At 49.4% G+C, this 15,038-nt stretch overlaps 2 protein-coding genes across 7 annotated transcripts in view; both read right to left on the bottom strand.

The window, feature by feature from the left end:
* Positions 1-15,038, bottom strand: part of GNAS (GNAS complex locus) — a 53,742-nt gene that overhangs the window by 10,425 nt on the left and 28,279 nt on the right. For 2 of the 6 annotated variants that reach the window (XM_070486190.1, XM_070486191.1), the window contains exon 2: positions 4,512-4,584. In XM_070486190.1, coding sequence (XP_070342291.1) covers positions 4,512-4,584 — 73 coding nt within the window. Of the gene's footprint in view, positions 1-1,380; positions 1,426-4,511; positions 4,585-8,284; positions 8,793-15,038 lie in introns of those variants that run through there. The other 4 variants (XM_044747859.2, XM_070486189.1, XM_070486192.1 and 1 more) reach the window with 4 other exon arrangements.
* LOC106825115 (neuroendocrine secretory protein 55) overlaps positions 1,381-15,038 on the bottom strand; it is a 54,819-nt gene continuing 41,161 nt past the window's right edge. The window contains exons 2-3 of the mRNA XM_070486193.1: positions 4,512-4,584; positions 1,381-1,425 (exon numbers count right to left, since the gene is read on the bottom strand). The gene's annotated coding sequence lies outside the window, so the exon portion shown is untranslated. The remainder of the gene's footprint in view (positions 1,426-4,511; positions 4,585-15,038) is intronic.

Here is a 15,038-nt window from a genome sequence, read left to right as displayed (position 1 = left end):
TACAGGGATTGCTGAAACATGCAGAGAATTTTTATTTATCACGTATGTTAATACTTATATTTACTTGTAGAACAGAGTCACAGATAGAAGTGCAGGCAAGGTATTAGTAGGGTTCAAGGGTTCTAGCACAGCTTCTAGTACACAGTAGGTTGTTTGTTCAATAAGGACTTGTCATATTTCTCAAATGCCAACTTTTGGTACAGTACACTGTCAATTAGTCACTATTTACGTAGATGCCTTTTATGGATTGTTGCTACGCTACATTTTTGCCAATTAAGGATTTCATTCCATTTTTGTTTTTTGTTTTTGTTTTTTCAGTTATCTTTAGAGGTTAGGTGGTAGGGCCCCATCCCCCCTTCCCCCCGACAACAGAATATTATTCTTATTAGAAGTTCCTAAGACCAGGCAATTCCAGCATGCAAAGTGTGATAGGACATAGCCGGGAAGATGAGAAACTGTAGCCATCATCTAGGGATAATATACTCTAAAAAAAACAGATGAACAAACATGTGTCAGTTACTTTGTCCTGACCCCAATATCCTTTGCCCCGCCCCTCCCCGGCCACAGAAGCTGTTTCTTTAGATGCTCTAGGCTTAGGTCAGTGGGCTCTGCATGTTCATGAAAAATGGCTGCTCCATCACTGCATGCTGAATAGACAAGCAGAGCCAGAATGGGTTACCTGGCATGCGCGTGTGTGTGTTTGCATGTGATGGATAGTGGAGATGCAGGAAGTGGGAAAAAAAAAAAAAATGATAATGAATGGAAAAAAAAAAAGATGGATGCCATCGTTAATTTCCTATCCAGTAGCTAACATAAAATACCTTGGATAAAAATAAATGTGATAATTTTTAAAAGACCAAAGGCTTTTCGAGATCATTCTTAACAATGACCTCCTGCAAGTTGCCGAACATTTTTTTCAAAACTAAGGACAGTGCGGCACCACGTATTTTAATAGAGGTGTTTTCTTTTTTTCAAGGAGATCTGAAATCTTAAAATCAGACCAACCATTGAGTAGATGAATTTAGCAGATAGTTTTAAAGACAAGTAGCCGATTCAAATGGAGAGCTGGGGAAAACAGAAACCATGTGAAAACACATCAATTCTCAAAATCCTAAACTGATCATAGAATGCAGAAATCCATAACTTTCCCCCAGCTGGATCTAATTATACTTTACGGATGGCCAAAAAAATTGTCTTGCACTTCACGTGCTCTGAAATATTAAGACATTGTTTACGTGTCTTTTGCAAACGTATACCAAGATGGCTGATGGCCCCTAAATGACTTGTGCTTTCTTCCCAGGCCTCTGCCCTCAGTTTCCCAGTATGATCTTCATGTTTGTTGGTTGGTTAAAAAGTTTTTCTGTTTTTGAATGTGCCTACCCATCGCTGTTGCTCCTTGCAGCCTGCGGGTCCTCTTCGCCGCCCCTTTTAAAGAGAGATTGAAAGCTCACCTAATCTGCAAGGCACCGCAATTTCACAAAAACCCCACACAGCCTCTCCACATTCCTCAACCTCCCGTTAATTCTTAGGTCGCCTCTCTGGCTAAACTGGAAGGTCCAGCGAGGCTGCAGGCCGTGGAGGGAAGCCTCCGCGCCTTCGCTGCAGCATCGGCAGAGCCCTCTGGAGACTCATGTCGGTACAGGAGGGACACATAATTGTTTTTGTGTGCTTTCACTAAATGTACATGCATTAGGGAGCTAGAGCAGGGAGTAATCTCATAATTCTTTCGAGAATATAGCAGCGCATGAGGCTCCTTATTCTCCCTGATCTCAATCTTCAGTGTTGTGCCTGAACGCACAAAGGCACAGACATGGGTGACTTTTGCCCATGGATTTTCTGGTGCAATATTAATGACCTCCCATTGGGGAAACTACCTATAAGATGTTTTTATTTATAAGTGATTGTTCCCCATAAATTGGCATCAGTTAAAACCGTACCTGGACCATGAGGCAGCGGGGAAAAAACAACCCAAAAAACAAAAAAAAACCACTCAAAACCCAACTCTTCATAAATGGTAGGAATTCCTCCTTGAAGGTGGGAAGGGCAGGATGGCTAAGCCTTCTACGTGGTTTTGTAATTGATTAGCTTATTAGCTCAACCAATGTTAATGGCATTTTCTTTTTGTGGCACTAAACATAAGGAAAAGAGTTAGCTTTGTGTTAGGAAAATCCACATCTGACCTCTGTATTTCTGAAGGTCAGATTAATATTACACGTTACTCTAAAAATGTAATTGGCACGGCAGCCTGCGGATAGTTAAGGCAAATTTAATAGCTCAGCCCAGCCCTAACAAAGCGCACATTTACGGGAGCGAGGAGGAAAAGGCCCTGCACCACGGAAAACACCCTTTAGTGGACGGATGTCATTTCATAGGGAATTCCTATTTAAGAAGGAAACCGAGTTTGTTGCAATACTGCAGTGAGGAAAAAGAAAAAAGGAGGCTCAGTTGGCGAGATAAAAATAAGGTTTCCAGACTCACATGAAGAATTCCCCTGTATGTCACTTTCACAGGCTAAATTTAACACCCTCGGAGATTACCTATGGCTTCCTCGACAAAGGAGGCAAGCTGGGAATGTCGCTTCCTCTTTTTAGGAAGTAAATAGAAAAGAGAAGTTCTGGTTTAAATGCCTCGTCTGCATTACAGACTGGCTCACTTAGGGAAGAGAATCCTTTCTCTAAAGATTAAAAAATTTCAGGGCAATCTCAAGAGTAATAGAACTTTAAGTAAATTATTTCAAGGATGTCCTATCTTTCATCGGACTCCAGCTAAGGTAAACAGCGGCCGCTGCATCCTTTTAAAAAGGCTAGCCATGTCCAGTTTTAATCAAAATATTTATCTAGAGGGTAGATGGTCAAATTATTTTTGCTTCAGTAGCCTCATGAAGAAGCTCTGTCCAGCAAGTTGCAGGGAAAATAAATTATGCCAGATTTTTCTTTAAATTACAAATTCATAGCTAGAAGTCTGTTTCAGGCTTTTTGTTTATTGACCTATGGCAATCTCTGGTGGCAGGGCTTTATTGAAGGGTGTGTCAGGAATTAAGAATTTCAGAATTGGTCTGTGACAAGTAAAAGTGATATTTGGTTGACAGCATGTATGTGCACATCGATAACTCCAATTTCCTTTCCAATTTCACAGTTAAAGCATAAAAAGCACCCTAAACTAAAATGTCCATTTGTATCGGTGACGTCATCCTTCTCTTACCCCCTTATCTAAGAAATTCTAGAATTTTCCATAAAGAGCAGCCGTCAGTGCAGGTCTTTTACTTCTAAGAGGTGATAAAATTCATCTTTGTTTCCCAGGTGCCTAGTGCATAGCAGGGTGCCTAGTGCACAGTAGGTGACAGTATGCAGATTTTTATTGGTTTGTTTTCTTTTTGGGTGCATACCTGAACTAAACTATGCCACCTTCACTCAATCTCCCCTTTGGAAACTAAAGGCATATAACTGAGGGATAAATTTTCAATTGAATTCAGGTTTAAGAAAGGGAGTGGGTTTGCTAACCAGCTAGTAATGGCAGACTAGTGACTTCAGGTGTTTGTAATCTAGTGGGGTTAACTGCTCTCTCGCCAATGAAAACAGGCTGGTAAACAGCTTGTTCTGTTTCACACATTTTGTTACATGAGAATGAGGGACAGGCCCATTTGGGGTCCGGGAGAAAAGCAAATTCCCTGATTATATTGAGCGCCCCTCTCCATTTGCATTATTCATGGCAAGCAGGGGCTCATATTTATCTTTTACATCCCTAATATATGGGTTCTCTTTTAGTCTTTATTTTCAGTGTGGTATCGTCACATTGTCCTATACCAAGATGCCTGGAAGGACTTTTCAAAGGCAAAAATGACCCTTCAATGGGCCAGAAGTACCTAACTCCCAGTTTTTCCATTGCTTAAATGTCTCCTTTTTGAGTCTTTAGGCAAGACTATTGATTTTTACAAAGGGAAACAATGATCTGCCCATAATGTAATTCCAAAGGGGGGGGAGATAAGGAATTATTAACAAGGGCTGCCTTTTCCAACTTTGTTTTATGTGGGAATATTATTGAAAGTGTTTCCCCAATAGTTTAAAACATCCTGCACCTGGGTGCGCTGAAATCTGCTGGGGGTGGGGGGGGGACCCGGCTCTGCAGGGGTTGCGCCTGGCAAAGGAGCGGACGGTGGCGACCAGTGTCAGCTGTGTTGGAGACCCCACTGCACCAAAATCTGTGGGCAGGTCTGCGGCAGATCAGTCACGGGGCCAACCTGCTTCTATTCTCCTGGGAAAGGGAGCTGTTCCACGAGAACCCTGGGGCTTTATTATTATTACCATTATTATTTGTTGCTGCACCGAAGATTAAAAGGGCGGGGCGGGGGGGGGGGAGACCCCTAACAAGCTCTTCCCAGGATTTTCTAAATGCAGGCTGAAAAACTTAAGTGAAAATGGGCTGCCCAGCCCCCCACCCCCACCTAAACTTCCTAGAGGTCAGGGTCAGGATGCTCCTCTGACTGTGCGCCCCTGCGCAGGCTGGACACTTACTCTCCATTAAACCCATTAACATGCAGGATCCTCATTTGCTTCACAATGGTGCTTTTACCAGATTCTCCAGCACCTAGAAAATGAAAGTAAGTCTCAGGTTATGAAGGAGGCATTTTACTCACTTTGGGCAGGGAGAGGACTGCTGTTTATTCCATAGAAGCAACAGGCAAAAAACAAACAAAATAACAGACTCGCAATTTTCCTGGACATTTCGACGCAAAGAAAATGACATAAATGTCCAACTCCGTGTCTACCTGCAGTATTTCACCATCAGAACAACAAACAAGAAATAAAGGTTTTACTGTTTTTAGGTGTCTTTTTTTTTTTCTTTTGGTTGTTTTAAAATTTGTGGGGTGGGCAAGCAAAGGGGCAAAGAGAGGGGATGACGCAATTTTGTCATTTGAGGGGGAAAAGGAAAATTGAAGTTAAAACTGTGAAACTGAATCTCTGAAATGTGAGCAGTCACTGGTAAAATGGGCACATAAATGTACATAGCTACATAATTCATTGTTTGTCAGATGTTTCATGGTTAAAATACCCAAGATTCACAAACAATGCCCAGACGCTGCAGTCTCCTCCAGATCACGTGCTGACGCAGCACTAACCTTCTAACCATTTTCACAATGCAGCTTCTTTCTGTGCAGGTTTCCCTCGCCTTGGGCTACTTAAAAATCAACCCCTAAAACCACAACATTACATTTTATCTACCCTCCCTTCCCGCAAACTCTCTCTTTCTAAAGATAAATTCCCTCTGCATACAACAAGCATACTGCAGGGGAAAATGGGAGACCATCAATTTTCTGTTATTTTCTCAAAAAAATTTTTAATATCAACTGTAGTCCTTGAGAACCATTATTAACATGCAGCACCAACTGTAAGAAGTATTAAAAGGACAAGACTTTAATCATAAGGAAAAATATTCCTGGAAACCACTGAATTTTCAGATCCCACAGCCCTCCCCAACTAAAAGAGTAAGAAGGAACACACGCCTCCATTTTAAATCATATTTGTAAAAATAAAATTTTACAGAAAAAAAAACCATTTTCACTAAGCTAGGACTATTTTTCCATTTTCTTTTCTGCAAATGCGCACTCTCTCCAATAAATAATCCTGTGTGAACAATATTTTGCCCTCCTCCCACACAAACCTGTTTGGGTTTTTTAGCCCTCTTTTTCTTTCTTTTTCAGTTTTATTAATTGTTTTGTTTTACTGCCCCAAAGAGCAAAGCATTCCTCCTTCACTTGCCTTCTCACGAGGCTGTAATCAATATTTGTAAAAGTTAAAATTAGTTTCCACAGAAACATTGATTTCAAAGTAAACACTGTATCTTAATGAGCCTAGCTCTCATAAATTAAAATATTAAAAGGCACTATTAAGAGATTCCATGAAGAGAATATATAACATTAATCAGAATCCCCAATATTCTTATTTCGGAATTAAAATGCGTAACACTTCTCTTTTACAGGCACAAACAGAGCTGTGCCTCAGTTTCCACATTAATGAAATTAAACAATTGGACTGAAAAGATCTTTTCGAGATCTTCTTGTGGTACTGTAATTCACTCAATTTTTATGTCATTAAATTAAGACAGATGAAAAAGAGGATTTGGGGCATCATTATGTTTCCTCTGTTGGGGGGAGGCATCATTTGGTGAGAATCACCACATAACAATGCAACCCCTGGCTTGGGTTGCAGACCCCCGTGGCAGGGGCTGTCAATAAATAGCAGTCAAATGTAGCCATGTAGACCAGGACACTTGAGGAAGATTAGCCCACAGTGAGGCAAGGTGTGATCAGAGCAACAGCCTCCAGTTTTAAGTGGAGACTTTGTGGCCGCTGCGCAAAGGTGTTGGAAATTTAAGGTACCATTAGCATCACACTTGTTTTCGATTGGTATTCAGACAGCAAGACAGCATTACTGTTAGGAAAGATTCTAGACTTTTCTAGGCTTGTACTTTGAAATCAAATTATATGTATATTAATATTCACACAGCACAATTCCACCTTTAGAACTTTTAGGCACGACTTCAACGTATGTACCACTTAATTATTGAGATTCCAAATGCATAAAACACCAAAGAGACTTATTTTCACTTAATTAATAATTTTCTGCTTTACGTAAATCTGGACCCAGGAGAACAAAGACGTGACCCATCCGAAAAAAGCAAACCAAACACCACCACAAAGAAAGACCAGCCTTTTACACATTTTATTCTTCACAATCAAGCTGTTTCGTTGAAATGTGACCATAAACTAGGTCTTAACCTAGCAAATTCACAAATTAACTCAGCCAAATTACTCAGGAAGTGGAAAACTTCCACACTAATTAATGCTTGTGTTATCTTCTGGTCATTTCAACAATTTTTCTTGTGCTTCTGTTTTTTTTCCCCAAAGCAGCACCTTTAAGAAAAAAGGAGAAAAGGCCATCTCCTTGTAGTTAATAATGTCCCCCCCCCTCCGCTTTTTTTGGCCAAAGAGGAAAAACCGCAATCAAAAGAGAAAACCCAAAACGCAACCAACCAAATGTCACTTGACAAACAACTAATTAATGTCTTTTCATCTCCTTCCACCTGGAAAAAAAATCTCCTCCTTAAAGCGCTCTCAATCCCCCCTCCCACCTTGAAAAGGACCAAAAAAACGCCATTTCCAGACCAAGAAGCCATTTACAGACAAATGTCATTTTCCAGTTCTATCTGATTTGTGAATGTCTTTCTTTTTCTTTTTTCACAAAGCACTCTCAATGTGGCCGACTAACAGGAAAATGTGTGTGTTAATGGTTGGGGGGGCGCTGCTGCGGGGCGGGGGGGGGGGTGCGGGCATCTGCTACAATTAATTCTCTTCTTTGCTTTTCAAAAAGCCTGCATGTCTGGAAGGGGAAAAAAAGGTCATACTGTAAAAATGACGTGTCATTTGGCTTCACTAGGCACTTAGCGTAGTAACTCCATTTTTTTTTTTTTTTTGGTCTTATTTTATTTGATTCTCCTTCTCTTCCTTCCACGGCCCGGCCCGGCCCGGGACACGTCTGCTCCGCGCACACACAGTCTGTCCTGCCCGAAACGCACCAAGTCGCGCCCAGCGGCCGCCGCGCTCCCTCCCCCCAACTCCGGCGCCACGACTCGCCCGCGCCCCCTCCCCCTCACTGCACCACCTTTACCACTCCGATCCCTTCCGAGGGGCTGATGTCACCCGCCCCCCCCACTCTCCTCGGCCGCTTCCCCCGCCAAAGCCTCCCCTCGCCGAGGCCCCCTCCGCCGCCGCGGCGCCCCCCCGCGTCACCCCCTCCTTCTCTGGCCCCTCTTTCTCTCTCCCAACAAATCACACACCCCACGGAGGCGGGTCCCCCTCCCTCTGCCCGCCACCCCATTTCCTGTCCCCGAAACCCTCTTTTTGTCGCAGTCTCCCGAGCCCTGTGGGACTCCCCCTCCCCCTCCCCAACACGCACCCAAACCCCTGGCGTCGTGTAGGCCTCGCGGAAAAGAGAAAAAAGAGCGAGGGGGAGGGCGAGAGAGAGAGGGAGGAAGGGCGGCCCGGGAGAGAGGGACCCGCGCCCGCGCCGCCACGGCCCCCCGCCCGAATTTGAGCCCCCGCCCGGCCGAATCTGCGCCCCGGGGTCCCCCTTCCGGCCTCGCCCCCCAGAGACAGGGCCCGCGAGCGGGCAGCGGGCTCGGGAGCGCGCGCCCGGGGCGGGGGGCGGGCTCGGCGCGCGCGGCCTGCGGGGCGCCCCGAGGGGCCCCCGGGCCGGGCCGGGGCCGGCGCCCCCCGCCCCGCCCTTACCCAGCAGCAGCAGGCGGTGCGTGGCCCGGTAGACCTGCTTGTCCTTCTGCAGCTGCTTCTCGATCTTTTTGTTGGCCTCGCGCTGCGCCTTCTCCTCGTTGCGCTGGTCCTCGGTCTTACTGTTTCCGAGGCAGCCCATGGCGGCGGCGGCGGCGGGGCGCGGCCGGGCTGCGGCGGCGGCGGGGCCGGGCGCGGGCGGCCTCACGCGGGCCGGGAGGGCCGGGGCAGCGCCGGGCGGGCGGGCCGGGCGCGGACTCGGCTCCTCGGGGAGGAGCGCGCGGGGCGGACTGCGGGGCGCGGGCCGCGCGAGGGGAAGGTGGTGTCGGTCGGACCGAGGGCAGCGCGCAGCTCCCCGCCCCTCGAGCCGAGGCCGAGGGGGCTGATGGCCGCCGCCGGGCCGAGGCGGACCAGAGCAGGAGCTGCGGGAGCTGCTGCCGCCGCTGCCGCCGCCGCCGCTCTTATTGCCTCGGCCCGAGCCCCGCCGCCGCCCCGACCCAAAGCGCCGCGGCGGGCGGGGGGAGGCGGGGGGAGGAGGAGGCGGCGGCGGCGAGGGGGGTGGAAGGAGGAGGAGGAGGAGGAGGGATGAGGAGCAGCCGCGGCAGCGGCCGCGGCAGCGGGGAGGGCGGGAGCTGGCGGAGGGAGGCGCCCCCCCGGGTGCCCGGGAAGGGGGGTCCCTCCGCCCGCGCCCGGCCCGGGACGGGACAGGCCGGGGAGCCGCCCCTCGCCCCCCTGGCTCGGGCCCCAGCCGGGCCAGCCGCGGGGGGAGAGGGGGCGTCTCCGAGCCAGTGACGACCCCTCGCACGACGCCAACGCTCCACCCCCCGGGCCGCGGCGCCCGGCGGCCCCCGAGGCCGCGGGCCCCCCCCTCCCGCGGGCGCCGCCGAGGGGCCGGGGTGGGCGGAAGGGGAGGGAGCGCGAGCCCGAGCCCGGACTTTGGAAAATTTTCGAAAAGAAGAGAGAGACACAGAGAGAGCCAGAGAGCAGGGAGTGTGGAAAAAGCGAGGCGAGCACGAACCAAAGGACAGAGCAACCGAAAAGGAAAATGTGTCCAAACACACACACAAATACTCAATAAAAATCCACACTACACAGCGATGGTGGTGTCTGGTGGCGGTGGCGGGGACGGGGGTGGGGGGTCTGACTAGATGAGCCGCTCGTCGCGCCCCCGGCGCCGGGCGCCATGGCCCGAGCCGAAGGCCCCCGTGGCCCCGGAGCGCCCGCGGCCTCTGCGCTTGGCGCGGCCGCCCAAGTAGGAGAAGAAGGCGCAGCCCAGGAACACTCGGAAGCAGCAGGTCGCCCCGAACACGAAGCCGCAGCCGCGGCCCTGCTCCGTGCGCTTCTGCAGCAGGAAGTTGAGCACCCACGAGGGGCTGCGCACCGAGAAGACCAGGAAGACCACGAGGGGCAGGTGGGCGCTCAGCGCGCCGGCCTTCAGCGGCCCGGGCCGCCACACGACGCCCCCCACGCGCGGCGCCGTGTAGTAGGCATCGTCCTCGTCGCCCGAGTCCGTGTCCCACTCGGCCCATGCCCTACTCGTGCCCGCGCCGCCGGCGCCCTCGTCGCCCCCGCCGGCGCCCTCCGCGGCGCCCTCGTCGTCGTCGGCGGCGGCGGCAGCGGCGGCGGCCTCCGGGCCTCGAGGCTCCTCCGGGGCTTCTGGCACCTTCTTCTTCTTCTTCTGCATCTTCTCCAACTTCTTCCTCTCCTTCTCCTTCTTCTTCTCTTCCTTTCTTCTCTGCTCCAGCAGCTTCTTCTCGATCTTTTTTCGCTCTTTTTCGGTCAGGAACTTCTCGGGGGGCGCTTCCCGCGCCAGGTTCTTCGGGGTCTTCTCGGTGTCCCCGCTCTTCCGCGGCGCGAGCGGCTCTCTCGGCGCGGCCAGCGCTGCAGCCGCCGCCGCAGCTTCGGCAGCCACCTCGGCCGCAGCCGCCGCTGTCTTCTTCTCGCTCTCCGCCGCTCGGGCTTTGATCTTCATGGCCATCTTCAGCATGGCGGCTCGGCCACCTCGGGGTGCCCGGCTCTCGCCTGGCCCGGGCGCCCGGTCTGCCCCCGGCCTCGGCCTGGCCGGCCCCTGTGCGCCCCGTGTCGGGGGACTCGGCTGCGATCCCCGCTGCGCTGCCCCGGGGCCGCGGAGCGCGGCTGCCCGGTCTTCGGGCTGCTGGGCTGGCTGCCTAAGAGTTAGCGCCAAAAAGGATGAGCAAACGAAAAAGGGGCGAGAACAAACCAAAAAGCACCCAACAACAGCGAGAAACCAAAAAGCACCAAGAAATGTCAAACAACTCAAAAAAGAAAAGTGCAGAGGCGCGATGGCACGAGTTTGCTGTTACCCTCAGGCGCTCCTTGGTTTGGCTCTTGGGCACGCCAATGGAGAGGAGAAAAGAGAAAAGAGAGAGAATTGGGGGCTGCCCGGGAGGCGCGGGCAGGGCGGCAGCGCCGGGGCGCCCTTGCCCTGTCCCGGCCCCGGTGGCTCTTGCCCGCGCCGGGCGACTCGCACTTCCGCGGGAGGCCACGGTGCAGCCGGACTTACATGTGAGTGAGGTGCACTCACACGCAAGGCAGTGCCTGCCTGCCTGCCTGCCTGCCCGCCGGCCGCCGGCCGCCCGCCGCCCCGCGCCGGGACAGGGGTTCGCTCCAGCCGCGGCGCCGCAGCCCCGAGCCCGAGAGCCAGCGAGCGAGCGAGCAAGCGCCGCGCCGGGCCAGCCACCTGACGCAGCCCGCTCCGCGGTGCCGAGCGACTGAGTGTCCCCGCCGAAGAGCAGCGCTCCTAACCAGCCCGATGACGCCCCAGCCTCTTCAGAGGACGGACCCACAGCGGCGGCCCCTATAAACCGAAGGGGAAGCCGAAAAATCGGCCCGCCGAGGACGTGCCCAAACGGGCCGCCGCGCACCCAGGGGGTGTGGGCCGGTGTGGGGGCGACACGGGAGTGGGTAGGGGGCGCGGGGGGCGCAGCAGCGGGAGGCGCGGGGGCGCCCAAGGCGGTGGGCACCGGACCCCGCCTCCCAGACCTGCCTCCCAATTTTCGGTGAGTGGTGTAGCCCTTGGCGGCGTGCAAAGTGTGCGACGGCGGCGCTTACCCCTGCTGCGCGCCTCCTTACCTCCAGCTTCCCGGTTAGCGCACGCGGGGACAGCCACCCACCCCTCCCTCACGGCGGCGCGCGCCCGTGGAGGTAGGTGTCGGCAAGCCTAATTAATCCTGACGCCTGGAAAGGGTTTCGGATCTGATGAGAGGTGCTACGTGAGCGCAAAGTTAGCGCGGCTAGAAGCAGGAGGCGGCAGGCAGTGCGCCGGCGACACGGAGCCGAGCAGTGGTGGCCGTGACTGCGGAGTCGGTGTACCCGGCGTCCGCCCAGGTGGGCGAGGTGGTGGGCCCGGGTGTCCCGGTGGGCTCTGCAACAGAGGGAAAAGTACTTTATTGAACAGGAATTTGTTTGCAGATTGTTTACAAACTCTAAAGTGTCCCCACACTAGGATGTGGAAGAGATCACTGGGTTAGGTGCAGCGACACCAACTTCTCAACCCCCGCTGCTCACTTTTCCTAGGACCTTGGTTGAGTCACTTGCTGCCACAGGTGTCTGCTTTGGGGTACAATTCATTCATTCATTCAATAAATGTTTGGTCCACACACCCACCTTGTGCCCAGGTGAGTGGAGTGCCAGGTGACCAGGCTAAGGCAGGTGACTGCCATTGGTGGGTGGCAGGCACACCTGCCAGTAAACTCAGACAGACAAAATAATTATGAACTGTCTCCCACCTTTAACCTTCTGTGACTTATAAACCATCAGTAAAACTTTCGAGTTTTAGGGGGAAAGAAAGAAAGGACAGAAGCTGACCTGTAAATGAAAACACACCTATCATGCCTAGGGCTGTGGGATGGGAGTCTGGTACTTTCAGAGGCCTCGGAGCAAATTGTCGCATGTAGTTTTAAGTTTTCTTTGAAATAGAAAGACACTGTTAAACATTCAACAGCACTATTGAAATCCCCCCTTTCCCCTGGTTTGCTCAACTCAAAATAAGAAAAAGTGTGACAGATGAAGATGTCACGTATTATTTGTCTTGGCTCCTTCAGGTACACCTCTACCCCCATTCTACAAGGCCTCTTTTTTATGGATCTGAATGGACAACAGAGAGCAATTCAAAGTCACGAAAGAACACTTGGAATTAAGAACAGGAAGTAAAAGCTACAGGCCAGACCCCCATAACCTGCAGCTGCTACGGCGCCTCCCTGTAGGCCTCTGACTTTCTTGAACTCTGCTGAAAGTTGCTGCATTTGCCCTCCTCTCCGCATCCAAACTAAGCCGGGTCTTTGTCACACTTTGGATTAGAGCCTCTTTTCCATCCAAAAAATACCCTCTTTTGAAAAAACCTCAAATGAACTACTGTTCTAAGTTTATGCTTTTCACCTAAACAAAACCAGATAAAAATTTTAAATGGGTAGACCCAAACATGCTAGTAAGCCAATTCAAGAGGAAGGCCTTAGAATCGGTGATTCTGTGACCAAGAGATCATGACTCACCATCATTCACCAACTAGATTAGCAACTACTTGAAGGCCCAAGTTTTATATCTTTATATATTAAATAAAAACTTCTTGGTTGAATTTGATTAATCACTTGTTAATTTAAAAAAGTGAAGACTTATAAAGAGGAGAAACAGGCCAGAAAGTTTTGTTCTGCTCCATTTGTTCAAAAGCATCTCCCTTCCAACTTCCAATGTGGCAAAGCACAAATGCATTGTATTTAAGAAGAACAAGGTAAATAGTGACAAATAAACCTTGATACTTATGCCAGTAGCTACACATTACTTCAACAAATATAATGAAGTCTCCTTGTTTGTAAATCCCTGAATTGGGTTGCCATCTCTCCCTTTTAGATAAATATCACACGTGGATTTTGAAAGGAGTGAAACTGTCCCATGTCATATACTGATACACATCCCAGGCAAGGCACAATCAGGACTACTGTCCTAGAAAGATAGAAAGCAAGGTCAGGCTTTCGTCATTTCAACTTCTAACCTAGCAGGGCCATCCTTGAAATGTTTTTTTTTTTTTTAAGTGTAGGTTTCACCTATATTTTATTATGACCAACCACTGATGGACAAATAAAGCATTTACTTTGTAAATAAATGACAGCAGGTGGAATCAAAGGTTTATAGGTAAGCAAAAGACACGAAGAGCTCTGAAACACAAGCTCGTTTGTGGTCTGTTCGGCTTTCTGTTTTCACTCGACACAAAGTGAAAGATGAGATTTTACTTAATTGGCATGGTGAGCTGACACTGTCTACAGTTTTCCGTCTAGCATTTGACCTACCCGGGGCCTTAAAAGTTTTATTTTTTTTAAAAAAAGCCTTTTCAGATTTGCAGGGCACCATGCGTGACCTTTTCATATAAATTAGTAATTTATTTTAATAGGTCGTTACCATTTTAAGTACCTGGTTTATGCTCTGAGAGTAGAGCAATTCATTAGCATAATTCTTGGAACAGTCCCGACTAGAGAGTTTTCCAGTGGGGCCTCTTACTTGGCCCGGGGAGAGATAGAAGTTATGGAAACTTCAGGCTCCAGAGAGGGGAAAGGGCCAGAATGTTCTGAGTATAAAACGCCCAGAGAGGGCACAGGTCCCTCGCTCAGGTGATTTGCTTCATGCCAAAGCCAGCATGTGGGGATAATAACACACCCCTAACCTAAAACACTAGGTCACCTAATGATACAACTTGGTGAAGCAGATGGTGTCACATGCTACACAGAGGGATGGCCCAGCAACAGTTCTTTCCAACAGTGCATATTTTACAACAATGGATGGATTCATATGTTGGGGTTTGAATTTTGTGGTCTTGTAAGCTTCATATTTATGGGTGGATGTGTCCCTTGGCCCTTTTGCATCTTCCTAAGAATGCCTTGTCTACTTTTAGAAGGAATAGGCTCGCTACAGCTTAGAATCTTGAAAATATTGTTACACTAAATGATGTAATTCAGTTTTTGGACAAGAGTGTTCTTGGCCTTTCATTAGTTGGGGTTATTATAAGAGCCCAGAGAAAATATAATTTTCCAAGAGCCCAGAGAAAATATAATATTATTTTAATAGCCTAGGAAACAATAAATAAGTTTCCACTGAAACAGAAACCTTAGCTGTAAGATTGTAATAATAGTATTTAGTGCTTTCACAGTGCTTTCTGTTTTTAAAGCACATTCTGCGCTTTATTTAACTAGAATGACAAATGAATATGACTTGAAGCATGTGCTATATAGACGATGAAAGCAGGCACTGCAAAAAGCCTCTTCCTGTCCCAGTTAACCCCTGGTAAGAAGGTTCTATTACCTAGGACCATAAAGCTCTTAAAAATCTAATGTAGTGATTACCTAGGGCATTTTTTTTTTCTTGTCATATTCTCTAGTTAGTAAATTCAACCACAGATTACTCCTAAACTTGCATTCTAAACTAAACACACTGTTTATGTTAGTAAAACTTTATTTCAGGAGACTTGAAATCAAGGAATTAACTGCATGGCCATATGAAATTTCCCTATTTAATTTCCATCAACTAATTTTAAAATAATTTGTTTTAAATTCAGAACATACTCTAATCCAAACAGAATGTGGAGGCACATTGGCCAATGTTTTTGGACCCGGCCAGTGGCTGTGAGATGTTCTTCAAGCATCTACTGAATACCATGGCACGTAACATGAGGGCAATCAGGACCTTTCGCGCCTTTATTGATCTTTCTTGACTCTCATGGGTGGGCCCATCTATGAGAGGAGCTCCTGGT

The sequence above is a fragment of the Equus asinus genome, chromosome 15 (assembly GCF_041296235.1).
Source record: "Equus asinus isolate D_3611 breed Donkey chromosome 15, EquAss-T2T_v2, whole genome shotgun sequence".
NCBI lineage: Eukaryota > Metazoa > Chordata > Mammalia > Perissodactyla > Equidae > Equus > Equus asinus.
This window is presented reverse-complemented; position numbering and strand designations above follow the sequence as displayed.